The 14,909-nt window shown below is 39.5% G+C and overlaps 1 protein-coding gene and 2 long non-coding RNA genes across 4 annotated transcripts in view; 1 reads left to right on the top strand and 2 right to left on the bottom strand.

Annotated features, from left to right (window-relative positions):
- The window catches only part of LOC124995607 (NACHT, LRR and PYD domains-containing protein 12-like), a 1,019,357-nt gene that overhangs the window by 11,639 nt on the left and 992,809 nt on the right, over positions 1-14,909 (bottom strand). The window contains exons 17-20 of the mRNA XM_047568111.1: positions 14,651-14,824; positions 14,030-14,203; positions 13,175-13,348; positions 11,877-12,050 (exon numbers count right to left, since the gene is read on the bottom strand). Coding sequence (XP_047424067.1) covers positions 11,877-12,050; positions 13,175-13,348; positions 14,030-14,203; positions 14,651-14,824 — 696 coding nt within the window. The remainder of the gene's footprint in view (positions 1-11,876; positions 12,051-13,174; positions 13,349-14,029; positions 14,204-14,650; positions 14,825-14,909) is intronic.
- Positions 937-6,324, bottom strand: LOC124995634. The gene is made up of 3 exons (XR_007110739.1): positions 5,968-6,324; positions 1,926-2,122; positions 937-1,000 (listed from the first exon to the last, which is right to left on the bottom strand). It is a non-coding gene; the product is annotated as an uncharacterized LOC124995634 (long non-coding RNA).
- LOC124995638 lies at positions 6,389-10,901 on the top strand. 2 transcript variants are annotated; one of them, XR_007110743.1, is made up of 3 exons: positions 6,389-6,524; positions 6,834-7,736; positions 8,299-10,901. It is a non-coding gene; the product is annotated as an uncharacterized LOC124995638 (long non-coding RNA). The 2 variants fall into 2 exon arrangements; XR_007110744.1 differs by having other exon boundaries at positions 6,437-6,524; positions 7,555-7,736.

Genomic DNA, 14,909 nt, shown 5'->3' with positions numbered 1-14,909 from the left:
TAAGTCTAAGACTTAACCATTGAGGACAGAAAATATCCTGGAACTGACAGAAGTGAGTAAAATGAGTCATGAACAAGTGAGTAGTAGTTCTCTTACTTTGTGTTTGAGGGTCCAGGTTCTTCACTGAAGCCTGGAGGTCTGTCTTTGGACCAGTCACTCTTCATGGACAGACAGCTGGATGCTGTAGACTCTGCTCTCTGATTGTGGTACTGACCACTGCAGAAACAAATATATATTTATTATCGTCAATCACTGATAAACTTTGAGGTAAAGCCATTTCATTGGCAGTAAACACAAAAACTACAGCTGCTGCACATAATGAGTTTCATGTTTTTAACAGTCCTCTGAAATTAGATTGCAGCATTTCTAGGAGACTGACAGCAGTGAGAGAAGATGAGAGGAATCCAAAAAGCGTTGAAAAAGGTCAGCTGGACTTGTAGGATTTCTTGAAGACGTTTCGCCACTCATCCGAGTAGCTTCTTCAGTTCTGATAAACAAGTGGAAAACTCAGAACTCATTATTTCTAATTGAGCCAGCTGTTTTCCTCAGCTCGATGTATGTATTTATGACAGAAGTTTGTTTATCTTGTTTCTCCCGCTCTTCTTTTATCTCTATATTCTCTGTTTCTAGCCAGCTGGCCTTCAGCAGATGTGTCCCTCCATATGAGCTTGGTTCTGGTCAAGGTTTCTTTCTGTTTAAAGGGAGTTTTTCCTGCAACCATTGCCCTCAGGCTGCTCTGGAGGTTTCAGGTCGGTTTTTGTAGAGCGTCTTGAGACCCTAACTCTAAGTCTAAGACTTAACCATTGAGGACAGAAAATATCCTGGAACTGACAGAAGTGAGTAAAATGAGTCATGAACAAGTGAGTGGTAGTTCTCTTACTTTGTGTTTGAGGGTCCAGGTTCTTCACTGAAGCCTGGAGGTCTGTCTTTGGACCAGTCACTCTTCATGGACAGACAGCTGGATGCTGTAGACTCTGCTCTCTGTTTGTGGTACTGACCTCTGCAGAAACAAAATGTTTTTATTCTCATCAATCACAAAAAAGGTAAAAGTAGCTCTACTATATATGTTTAAGAAAACACAGTGGGGGATAAATCAAGTTACATTACATAAAAAATGTTTGGTTAAGCTTTTCAGGAGGCTGAAGAAATTAGAAGATTTTAAACACAGCCCCACCCAGAGGCTCAAAGGTGATTGGACAGTTGTCTGCAACATAAATATTCTTGGACATCCATACAAGACAACAATGGTGGAGGATCTGAGGATCCTTTCGCAGTAGAAAAGACACATCACAACATCCATTCAAATGAAGAACTCTCTAATGAAAGGCAATGATGTCATACAAGTCAACCATAAAGCAAATACTCTACAAGTGCAAATAATTCATGAACCTCAATCAGAAAGACCAGATTAGACTGTACCAAATACAAATGAAGAAAGATGATTGGATGGTGCTTCACAGTCCAGATGGACAATGAGACAAAAGACATAGTGTGAAAGAAACCCAGGAGTTTGATAAGTAAAGAAGTGGAATATTCTGCAGAGGTCAAGTCAACCTCAACCTGATTTAAACATATTTCACTTAAAAGACAAAACTAAAGGAAGAATCAACAAGTGAAGACAGCTGCAGTAAAGACCAGGCTCAGCAGAACAAAGGAGGACTCAGACTTTAGTCACTGTCTGCAAAGGATTCTGGACAAAATGTTAAAAATTAGCATTTTATTTATGATTAGGAGAATTTGTCCAATAACTTCAGTCTCTGAAAATAGAGGATTGGGTATTAAAATGATTTTATTCCTACAGATTTACTCCAGTTTGGCTGAGACTCTGCAGTCTTTACGACCACCTTCATTTTAGAGATAGAAAATAACCTGGAACAGACAGAAGTGATTAAAATGAGTCATCAAGTTAGTACTAGTTCTCTTACTTTGTGTCTAAGGGTCCAGGTTCCTTCCTTAAGTTTAGAGGTCTGTCTTTGGAGAAGTTGATGATTCTGTCCTCCTCTTCCTCCATCTTCCAGTCCTCCACTTCTTCCAACTTCCTGTCCTCCTCTTCCTCCATCTTCCAGTCCTCCTCTCCCTCCAACTTCCAGTTCTCCTCTTCTTCCATCTCCTGATCTCCAGTCTGATAAGAGATAAAGCAGAAACACTGAGTTTACACCAACTTCAGTTCCAGTAAGACAATAGTTACCATAACACACCAAGGACCCGGTTCACCTGATGACTTTTAAATAGGGAACTGAGGTATCATTAAACTTTTATCCAAACTGGTACTTTTGAAATGGTGCTGGTGCTTAAAGAATGAAAACTTACAAACTTTGTCCAAAAATGGTGCCTTTTTATTTTTAAGACATTTAGTGTCGTGTTAGTGAACAGAATATTAATGTAAATAATGTAAACACAACTAAGACTAAGAAATAAATTAACCAATAGAAAACAAAATTCACAACATATTGTCATAATTATTCTAATAAATCAGTGGCGTGTGGTCTGTCAGGCTATTAAAGACGCTACATTTCTCAGCTTTTAATAAAATGCTAATCGGTGTTCATCAACCTCAAGGTTTTACTTCTCTTGCACAATATCACCTTCAAGCACTTGTTGCTGGTTGCCAAGTCTGAATCATTGGAGGTGAACTACAGCCAAAACTTTAAACTATTCACCTAGGGCATTTTGAAGGTTCGCTTTTAAAACCTTCTGGTGGAATACAAGGGCGTATTCACACCAGGAAAGTCCGATAGTTCACTTTGTTTTGGTCCAGTCCTCTTCAAAAAACTTGGTTCGGTTTGTGTTCACATTGCATTTTTTGACAAGGGGACCAATATTGTAAACAGACCAACATGTGTCCCGTAGCCGCTCAGTCACTGGATAAAAATTATTGGCGGGATCTTTGGCTTTTTTCACTTTAAGCCGACACTGCGTTGGAGTCCGAGTAAAGCCTGCCTCACACATTCTCTCGGCAATTTGCCCGTAGACGTTGGTATTTTTGTGCATCAAGCAGCTGATACATGCTCTCTTCCGACCATATATCGAGGAGGCAGTGCTCTCTTCTGGGCCCCACGTTGACCCATTGGTCATTCTTGGTATAAAATAGAAACGAATGAATGAATGAATAAAACGACTGATGACCGATCTAAACATTTTGTAGCTTATTTGCACTTATTGGCACATTTTGCACTTATTTTTCCTTTGGACACCTGCAGCGAATGGATTATATTAAATTCGTTTAACTTCACGGCCGCCAATGCCATGAAGTTAAACAAACTTAATATAATTTAAACATTTAACATTCAACAGTGGGTTGAATGGCACAAATTTAAGTTTTTTCGTTAGATTTGGAATTATTCTGAATTTATATAATGTAAAAAAGGACATTATTTCTGTTAATTAAACGCGGGGCGCCCTACACGTGTCAGGCTTTTGTGTGTTGTATTGGTGGTTTCAAAGGCGGGGTCAGTCTTTCCTTAGATATTAATTACATTAAAAGGTACTGTTGTCCTGAAAAGATCCTCTTTGTGTGTATGGTGAACTGTTACAAACGAAAGCCTGTTTAATCCAAAAAGGCTTTCAGATGTTGCATTTGGTTCAGAAAGATTGCATTCACAGGACAAAGAAGCGGACCAAGCAAGTGAACCGAGTCCCAGCTGCAGAGGTGGTCTGGGTTCACTTGTTTGGTCTGCGCCAGAGTCCCCTGATTTGTATTCACACCTACACAACAGCTCCGCACCAGAGGAAAAGTCCGTTTCAAGTGGACTTTGATACTAAGGTGAAGACATTTAGGTAAAAAACAGGCATGTAACAGGGTTGCCTCTCAGAAGAAGAAGAAGAAGAAGAAGAAGAAGAAGAAGAAGAAGAAGATTCACACTCACCCTGCTTCAGTCAGTTTTTCTTCTCTGAACAATCTAACTGAACACTTTCATTTTCCCTGCTCCGCGCTGAATCACCTGCTCAGGTATGCTTATCCTATCTACATTTACTGGAAGTTACATGGGGTGTGTGTGTGTGTGTGTGTGTGTGTGTGTGTGTGTGTGTGTGTGTACTTATACAGCTGCAATTCCGAGAACTGGTTTAAGTTTTACACCATGAGATTGAGGATCTTTACGAGGCTGTTTGACTCCATATTAACTGATCTGTAACACAAAACTTATCATAATAATAATAATAATAATAATAGGAATATGAATATGAATATGAATATATTTTATTTGTATTGCATCCATCATAGATATCATATCCAGCACCAAGCAGCAGGCACTTAGTGTCACCACGACTATCAGAAGCTTCAGACACAGAGCCCCAGCCAACACTGCAGCCCTCATCTATATCTCAGGGCAACCCTCACACATTTAGTCCTACGTCTTCTCACACATATCAGCATCACACTCTGATGGACTTTGAAGTGCATCAACAGAACAGACATTTATTTCTCAGACAACTCCAGAAATTCAAGGTGAAACCAAAACTGTTCTCATCCCTTCATCTAGAACACTCTACGTGGCAGCACAGACACTAAATGCTCCAGATTCCATTCAAATAGCCAGCTCATTTTCCTTCTGAATAAAACATCTGACTGTGGGTGCACCACTTAAAAATGGTCCAAACTGCTGATAAGTTCAAGGTCAAGGGAAGTTCCACATTTCACAGTGACGGTCAAGTTGATTTTATTTTCTATATATGAACCAGATCACAAAACAAGTCATTTAAGGTTACCTTCCTATAGAACAGGACTACACCAGGGTCTTATATTAAACAAACTAAAAGCCTAATTTATCTCATTTACAGGACAGTCGTTTCTGTCTTTTTGTGGATATGAAGTATTGTGAAATGAAGAAATTTTCAAAAGTTCAAATAATTGTTCAGTTACATTGAAAGAAACACATGATGCAGTGTCAACCTGTAAATATACATTATTATTAGAATTTTGTATTTAATATTAATATTTAATATTATCCCTTATCACTTTACTAAAATATGTTGAATTCACGTTTATGTGTATTTAATGTATATTGAAAGAAATTTGTGGGGGTAAATGAAAACGAAAGACTTTGCGACCCCCCTGCAGTACATCCACACACCCCCAGTTGAAGACATATGCTCTAGAATCATATGTGATCCTTCTCTAACAGAGTCAGTCTGAAACATGAACCACTGACAAGAATCTGGAACAACAAGTCTTTCAAGAGACAAACTCCAAAACCACCAACGAGATTCTAACACAAACACATTTCTGTCTGTGTGTTTGTTTCGTCAGCCTCTGAGTTCCCTCCCTGTTCTCATGAAACTTGATCACCTGCTCAGGTGAGCTCCTCCTCTCTACATGTCCAGGCAGTGAGTTTAGAACAGGTCTACACATGGTCACTGTGATTCATTTAAGTTTCAGTGCTTCCATCTGCATCGTCTCCTAAAACCCACTGAAACCTGAGGGGAAACACAGCTGTTCCATGCGTGTTTGCATTTTAGTTGTTTCATGAAAAACTTTAAACTGTTCAATTCTGATTAAATGTTTAAGATTTACACTTTCATATAATAATAAAATATACACGTAACAAAATATCTTAATTCATCAACCAATATATGTTTATATTTTATGCTCGTCAGTTATATATTGAACGTTTGGTGTGCGCATGCGCGTGTCTGTGCGCGCATGCGTGTGTCTTTGTTTCTGGGGTTGTTTGTTGATGTGTGTTACATCCGTATTAAAAGTGCTACATAAATAAAGTTCGATACGATTTTATATGATAATAATAATAATAATAACAATCTATATGGTCTATGACAAGTCTTGCTGAAATCAGGAAGTGAAACATAAACTACGCATTTTAGTAAAAGCAGCACAACGACAACTAGTAATTAATTAATTAATTCACACGTTCGTTCCAATGATTGAATCAAACTCGTTTTCACTTCACGGTCCACATGAAGAAGAGAAAAAGACAGAAGACGACGAAGAAGAAGAATATAAACACTCACCGCGCTTCGGTTTTCCGCGCTGGATCAAAATGGAGTTGAAATTCAGTTTCGTTTCTCTTCCTCCTCTCTTCGTTTACGGGAAATCACGTGGTGTGTGTGTGTGTGTGTGTGTGTGTGTGTGTACTTGTACAGCTATCTTATGTTCTAACTAGGATACAAGGTACACAGTTATCTCTGTTGAACAGGATGATTTGTCAGGTATTTGGTCCAGATGTTGTCTTTTTCTCTTCATATTAAAATCACAATGTTTGAATGTGTGTTGGTTCAGGTGAATAGGTTTCAATCTCCGCCTCTAGAATGACCTTCTTATCGTCCTCTAACAGAGTCAGTCTGAGACATGAATAATAACAACAGTCAGGACCAACAAGTCTTTAATGAGGCACACTCCAAAACCACCAACAAGACTTCCAACACAAACACATTTCTGTCTGTTTGTTTTGTCCACCTCAGAGTTCCCTCCCTGTTCTCATGAAACTTGATCTCCTGCTCAGGTGAGCTCCTCCCCTCTACATTTCCAGGCAGTGAGTTTATCTCTGGGCGTGGATCAGACTGTGCAGGTAAATTCGGGACATCATGAGAGAACAGTATTTCACTCTGGTTCTGAGAGGTACTGTTGGAAAAATGCAAGATTAAACTGCTATAAAGGATCTTCTGTCCTATTTTAAATAGTTTGAAAAGGTCCCACAGATAAGGCACAGATGCAACCAGACTACAGCTCTTTTATAACGTAACCGTGTCTGTGGCAGTCCTACTGTATAAAAGTGAATGCATCCTATTGTCAGTTGATCCTGTACTTGTCCTGTAGTGCATGTAAAGTAAAAATTTGAAACCAGTGTCATTCTTTATAAAAGAATTTCTGTAAACAGGTACGTGACCAATGTGGTCAGCATCAAACATGAAGATTATCCCAAACTAAAGCAGAGGAGAAACAACACATGCTTCAGTGTGATCTGATTCTAAGGGAGGAAGACTTGAATGAAGAACATGTTGTAGAAATCAATTAGAAACTGGAGACAGAAAAGAGTGATGCAGAAATTAATCTTTGAAATGATGAGAATAAAGTGGATTCTTTGAGTGTAACAGCAGCGTGTTAGTGTGACTTAGTGAAGACTCATGGAGTGATGATAATGGAACAAACAGTCAAAGCTTTAAGTTGAGTGAAAGGAACAGGATCTGTTAGAGGAGCTTCCTCCTGAACAATAAGACTGACATTAAATGTGACATGGAGACAGGGACGTTTAGCTCCATGAAATGACTGATGAGCTGATAACACAGACATGGGTCCCACACTGTGCTCGTATCTGGAAAACAACTCTGACACAAACGCAGCTGATGCCACTTTACTACCAACGTGACATCGACCTGTTGTCAGCTGTGCAGGGAGGCAGCGCTAGGCTGCTCAGCTGGATGCTAACCAGTCTCTTTGGACTGAGTCTGCTTCTGTTCTGGTTCTGTTCCTGTGCTGCTTTCTCCATCTGAATGCTGAAGAATCCCACTGTGACCTGGGAGTCCACGTGAACAGCTGTTTTACCCAATTACCCCTGTGTAGAAATAAAAGTAGCTTCATCTGTTTGTTCACTTCTACAGATCTCTTTCCAGAGTTGGTATCAGCTGCTGTGCTGTCCTTGATCATTTATTAGGTTGGATCAGACGTTACAGAGAAAAGAGGAACGATTCATTCCAGGAACTACATTTATGGACAGTTTTAGCTCAATGCTAAATGCTAACCCACCATCCACTCTACTGTCCACTAGTTAAACCTGTGTCAGGTGAAATAATCAATGTCTTGCTAGTGAGTAACAGAACTAATAAATAATCAAATTAACAAGCATCAAGACAAAGAGAAGATGGTTTATGATGAGACTTATTCTCATGATTTTTTAGCATGTTCATTATCGAGGTTTTTCTTTCTTCCGGCTCTTTCATTAACAAACTCAACGTGTTTTGGAAACATCAGTGTTCTCAGCACCCAGAGGACAGGTTTTTATCCAATGCATTCTGTCACACTGATCCTCCCCTCATTTGCTGGATGAGCACCTAGGAAAAGCTAGTGTTAGCTAGGAGGCTAAGAAGCTAGAAAAAAGTCCAAAGTGTGGTACATAGCCGGTGTCTCAATCAGCTGAAGATGAAAAATTCTTTGTGACCTTTGAACTTCGCCCTTTTCTTTTCTTTTTTTTTTCTTTCATTACTTTCTGTTGGTCTTGTTCTCCCAGCTGATCAGCCAATCAGAGGGATCTCCCTGAATGGACAGAGCAGACTCACCAGAGCAAACGCAGCCAACACTCACTGATAACAACTCACTAATAATAAATTTTATTTGTACTGTTTCAGCATCTGAAGAGTGCATTACAGAAGTTCAGCCTGGAGGAGACAAAGATGTGGATGAGCTTCTTTGCATCTGCCGGGTGAAGGTTGGATGTAGTTTGGCGATATTCTTGATGTGGGGGTATATTTTAACACCCAGCTTGTTCAAACTGAACTGACTTTATTTGTGGAATAGGACATAGAGGGATTCCCAGAATGGACGAGGAGACAGCGCTGTCTGGTGGTGTGTAGAGGAACTGCAGCTCATCAAAGTCTATACGTCCATTCTGAGAATCAGTGGGAAACTTCAAGGAAATAGACGGATCCACAAATGAGCTGGTTTTGTGGGTAGTGGGTAGTTCAGGGACCTCTAAACGTTTCTAGGAAATACACATCCTTTATGTGCCGGTGAGTTCACAGATTGGGATAAAGGTGGGGTATACCAGTGTCTGTGGTGAGTGCACATGCTGAGTTAAAGATAGTATGTACCAGTGTCTATCGTAAGTTCACAGAATGGGATAAAATTAAGATATACCAGTGTCTGTGGTGAGTTCACATAACTGAGATAAAGGTAGGATATACCAGTGTCTATGGTAAGTTCACTGACTAGCTTGAAGCTGATGGAACTATTAACGTTGTCCTCAGTGAGGAGTCAGAAACATGAATGAAATGGTTTGTGATTCACTGAAGTTTTAACGTGAGCAAAAACAGAAACGGATGGAAAGAAACAAGAGCACTTACCAAATAATAAAATGTGTTTAGAAGCATCTTCAATCTGTTCTGTGTAAGTCACTGCGTTGGTATTTTTAAAGGGAGGAACTTTTAAATCTGGCCTTCAACTAATTTCATTTACTATAGAGGTTTATTAAACTTTGGATAACAAGAGTGAAAGCTTTCTTAGTTTGCTACAATCAATCAACCCTTTATTTATTTATTTATTTAAAGTCTTTGTGCATTTTATCATTATTAGACCAGGGTTTCACATAATCTCATATTATTTAATTATTGTCTCAAGAAAATTTGATAACACAAACACACACACACAAAAAAAAACCTTTTTATTCCACGGAGCACATGACAATCCTCCATCCGTGGAAGTTGAGAATTATCAGGTTCTCACAAACTATTGTTTTTTTCTAAAATCCGTCCAGAAACAATGTTCACCGTTACTTTGATCAGCAACAAACATGGAGAACTCCAAGCTCTACAACTGAGCCCAGTCACACCATGCTGCATCATGATCTCCACCTGCTGCTGAAGACAACAACATTTGTCAGGGGTAACTTGATGGTGAAGCTGTTTTAATGAATGTGAATCACCCACATTGATACCGTGCATTAACAAATGAGTGTGGGATGAAGAATCAGCAAAAAAGGATTTACTAGACTCAATGAATTCTACCAGATCAGAATGCTGCACATCAGAAAGATGATACCAGAACATTTTTCACGGGGTTAAGGCCACTGACAAAACCACAGTCACTCACTAAGCACCAGGCAGCTCCTGTGAACCCTTTTTACTTCAGCACTGGACAGCTCCTGTGACCTCTCGCTGTTGCCAGACTAACAAAAGAAGAGGTCACTTCAGCACTGGACAGCTCCTGTGAACCCCTTTCTACTGCCTGGCTAACGCAAGGAGAGGTCCCTTCAGCACTGGACAGCTCCACGGGGACACATCAGATTCATCAGTCTCATTTTGAGGCTTTAAGGAGATTTTACTGCGTTTGGGTCCTTCAGGAACCTACACACGGACCCTCCACCAGTGTGAGTCATTTCTACTTGTATCTTCTCAGTTTGGTTCCCTCTGTAACAACACCACCTGAATACTAGGTGGCACCATGTCTTTTTAGCCAGTCAGGTTAATTTTTTTCTACTTCCTGCTCCATTTTCAACAATTTTGCCGAACACAAGCTGTACAGACATCTGTATTTGTAAACCTCCTCAGTTTACCTTACCAATTTTTAATTGAGCCAAAACAATCAGTTTGAAAAAGGCCGAGATGGAGAAATAGCTGGCAATACTAAAGCGTAAAAACGGAAACAATTGCAGAAATTCGATATTCAGCAGTGTTTGCTGATCATACACCAGTAAAAAGTTGACATTAGTAACACTAACACACACAACAGTGGCAGTGACAGACAGCAGGCCACACACACTGGCCCCATCTTCTTTACAGAAACAAGGACAAAAACTGTAATAATAATAATTACTATATGACTACAGTCTGTTAATGGTGGACTGGAGGAATCTCTTATAGTGTATTCTTTCCCCAGTGAATGGTACTTTAAAGGAAATAAAAATGTCACGGATGTTGACTCAGTCCATAGAGCAGCAGAAACACATGTATCTGTTGAGTCAGATAAACTGAACACTAACTAGGAAAGAATGTTTGTGACTGAGCTGCTCACTTTTGATCAACATCAGCATTTATCTGCAGTCAGAGTCTCTGTCCACACAAGCTGCTGCTGCTTCAACCTCTGGATCATCAGGACACAGATCATCTTCGAACATCACACAACATCCTGTTTAATACCATGGCTTCCACCTGTAGAGAGAGAAAGAAGAGAGGAGGTGAAGGAGTGTTTCTAGATACTCAGGGACTTGAGTCCTGTTCAGAGCAGCAGTGGAGCAGCTGTGGAGCTCAGCCAGCTTCCTTTCAGCTTCATGTTAACGTGTTGGAGTGAACACACACAGACCTGCAGAGACTTTTAGCATCAAGTCTGTTTCCTCTGCAGATTTCACTAAGAAACTGCTGAGAGTCCTGAACGCTTCATTACTGCACCAACACCTTAGTGATGGATTTACTGCTGCTCCATGGAAACAAAGATCAGCTGACTAAGAAACTCATGGTTACTAAATGTAACGCTGCTTCTGTGATGTGCAGGCTTCAGTCAGACTGATCTCAGAGCTGTGATCAGTTGTTGATCAGATGTGATGAATGACCACCACTGTCTCTATACATCTTGGAAGGCTGTCAGCTGGAATCCAGCTTTATTTCCTGGACACATCAACACAACAACAACAGTCGTCTTCACATCAACTCAAACACATGATCACAACAAGCTTCTGATTGGCTGACTGTTGTCTCTCTCTCTGTCTTTCTGTCCGATCCTGAAGCCTGTCTCCATTCTCCTCTCACAGCTTCACTGAGAAGCTGCAGGTTTACAGGAAACACTGGACCTTTGATACTAACTGTGTTTAGGACGATACTGATGAAAGCAGCATGGACTGACTGGAACCCTTTACTCACCTCAGAGTCTCCAGTTTATAGTCTGGACTCTTCACAAGATCAAGAAGCTGCTTCACATCTGAATACTTCAGATCTTTGTTGGTACTCAGGTCCAGATGTTTCAGTTGGAAGGGGTTGAATGTCAGAGCTGAGACCAGAGAATCACAGCTGATCTCTGACAGCCAGCAACTCTTCAAACTGAATAAAGAATAAAAGATGGAGACAAAATCATGAATAATTCAATCAGATGAAGCTAACTAACTTGAACTAAAGGACATGATGTAGATTTATGGAGGAAGGTTGTGGATGAAGATGAATTAGATTCAGTTGGTGATTAAACATATCAGATCTACAACAGTAACAGACAGTGAACTGACCTCAGAGTCTCCAGTCTACAGTCTGGACTCTCCAGAAAACCACACAGCTGCTTCACTCCTGAATCCTCCAGGATGTTGTCAGTCAGGTCCAGATGTTTCAGATGGGAGGGGTTGGACTTCAGAGCGGAGACCAGAGAATCACAGCTGATCTCTGACAAACTGCAGCTCTTTAGTCTGAATAAAGAATAAAATATGTAGATTGATGTAGTAATCAATGTCAGGATTGATGTGTTTTCTGTGAATACTTTCAGGTCTAAGTGTTAATAATGGTTTTCTATGACTGTCATGCTGTACCTCCCAGACAGCCTCCATCTGATGACTAATAATAGTCATAACAATATTTAGGCTACATGTGCTTGTCTGCTGGGTTGACAATTAGGTAACAGGTGTTGATAAGCTGCTGTTTGGAGAGACATACTCATGTGGAAATGTATTGGAGCCCATGACGTTTGTACCTATCAGTTGTTTTACTCTCAGACATGAGATCTATATGGGTTTAGAAATAAGAGACCTCCATTGGTGCGCCTTATGTCATTTATGAGATCTATAAAGCTCAATGCAGAAAGGAAAACACCGTAGAATGTTTTTTTTTTCTATATTTATCTAAAGCTTTTGACATTGTGAATCATTATACTCTTCTTGATAAACTTTCCCTTTTGGGTGTAAAACGCGCTTTACTTTGGGTTTTGACTTACTTAAACAACAGAAGGCAAAATATCACAGTTAATGATTTTACTTCTCTTTGTAATATCACTCATGGTGTTCCTCAAGGATTGGTCCTTGGGCCATTATTATTCATAATTTACATTAACAATTCATATAATGTCTCAACAAAACTGTCGTAAGGTATTACATACTGAAGACACAGCTATATTTTATTCAAAATGTCCCTCACAACAAGAGATTTAACTAATACCTAATACCGTTCACTTCGTTTAAAATATTACATTTTATTATTTTCTATTATTTTTTATCCAGTCTACTACTTGTAACTCTTTGTTTAGAGCCACACACAAATCAGCCAAATGGTAGTCAGACAAACTACCATTATGAATCTCAATAAATGTAGATGGGTTACTAGAACCCCAACCCTAATGCACCGTTAAATGTTTTAAATTGCTGAGTTTGCGAAAATATGGTCAATGCACGTACAAGCTGATTTGATGAGTACTTACAAAAAACTCCTTTGAGGGTTTTTGCATTTCCCCAATACACTTTTTTGTTTGCTATGCACTTATCTGAATTATGTGTTTATATGTAAAAGAAAAAAAGATCTACAACAGTAACAGAATCCTGACCTCAGAGTCTCCAGTCTACAGTCTGGACTCTCCAGAAAACCACACAGCTGCTTCACTCCTGAATCCTTCAGACTGTTGTTACTCAGGTCCAGATGTTTCAGATGGGAGGGGTTGGACTTCAGAGCTGAGACCAGAGAATCACAGCTGATTTCTGACAACCGGCATTCAGTCAATCTGAAAAAAAGAGTTTAGAGAGTTCCTGCTTGAAATAATGTGTTCAGAGATGAAGAAGGTTTAGAATGAACAAGTTTAAAGTTCATATGTTCAAGATGTTTTGTTCATTCACAGTGAAATCTTTTAGATTCTGGTTCAGACATTTAAAGACATCACCTTGAACTCTGAGAGAGTGGCATCAAGATGTTTTAACATTTTGTAAAATAAATGATAAAATAACTGCTATAATATTAAATAATTTGTAGTTGCTAGCCTGCTTTAATTTAAAAAAAAAAAAAAAAAAATTTAAGAGGAGCCTGATAGCTGAAGGCTCTACCTCCCATTCTACTTTAGAATCTAGGAACCACAAGTATTTCTACAGTTTGAGATCAAATGTGAAATGTTGGGAGAACTTTCAGATATGCAGGAGCTAGGCCTTTAGGGGGCATCTATGTGAATAGGAGGATTTTGAATTGTGTTGTAGATTTTAAACGGAGCCAATGAAGAGAGACTTAAACTGGAGTGATATGATCTCTTTGAGCAAGTGCTCTTGCTGCAGTATTCTGAATCAATTGGAGGCTTTTTAAAGAGTATTTAAAGCCAGACAGTAATGGATTACAGTTATACAGCCTAGAAGACACAAATGCATGAAGAAGTTGTTTTATAGATCAGATCAACAACAATAAGAGTCGGTGAACTGACCTCAGAGTCTCCAGTCTACAGTCTGGACTCTCCAGAAAACCACATAGCTGCTTCACTCCTGAATCCTTCAGGTTGTTGTCATTCAGGTCCAGATGTTTCAGATGGGAGGGGTTGTACTTCAGAGCTGAGACCAGAGAATCACAGCTGATCTCTGACAAACTGCAGTTCTTCAACCTGAATGAAGAATAAAATGAGCTCCAATTAAATGTATGATGACTGACTCAGATCAGCAGCCTTCTATCAGTCTGACTCATCAGTAACAGTTTGTGACTGTGTATTTAGGTTTTATCATCAGGTGAGAAGGAAATGGACTGTTGCACCAAATCATCATATTTACCAGGACTAGTTTTACGACAGGATGCCACTTATAGTTTGGGGAGTTGCAGTGATGTGTGAAATGTTCTGAGTAATAGTTGATGATGTATGATTGTAATAAATGAGAAGACGTTGTGAGTCAATGTACTGCAGTCGTTCAGAAAAACATTTGAGAAAATGTAGAATCTTCTTCAGATTAGAAATACTGAACATTTATCAACTAAAGAACATGTGACACATCAGTCAATGGTCTGGAGTGAATAAATGAAGAAAAAAACCTCCAACAGCTCCAGTCAGTGAACTGACCTCAGAGTCTCCAGTCTACAGTTTGGACTCTCCAGTCCAGCAGACAGATGCTTCACTCCTGAATCCTTCAGGTCATTATTACTCATGTCCAGCTCTGTCAGATAGGAAGGGTTGGACTTCAGAGCTGAGGACACAACTTCACAGTGAGTCTCTGAGAGTCCACATCCAGTAAATCTGTGATTAGAAAACATATAAATCTGTTTTAACATCAGATCATTCACATCTAGATCCAGACTGAATGAGTATGAAACAGAGTGTG

Source organism: Mugil cephalus, chromosome 18, assembly GCF_022458985.1.
Source record: "Mugil cephalus isolate CIBA_MC_2020 chromosome 18, CIBA_Mcephalus_1.1, whole genome shotgun sequence".
Lineage (NCBI taxonomy): Eukaryota > Metazoa > Chordata > Actinopteri > Mugiliformes > Mugilidae > Mugil > Mugil cephalus.
This window is presented reverse-complemented; position numbering and strand designations above follow the sequence as displayed.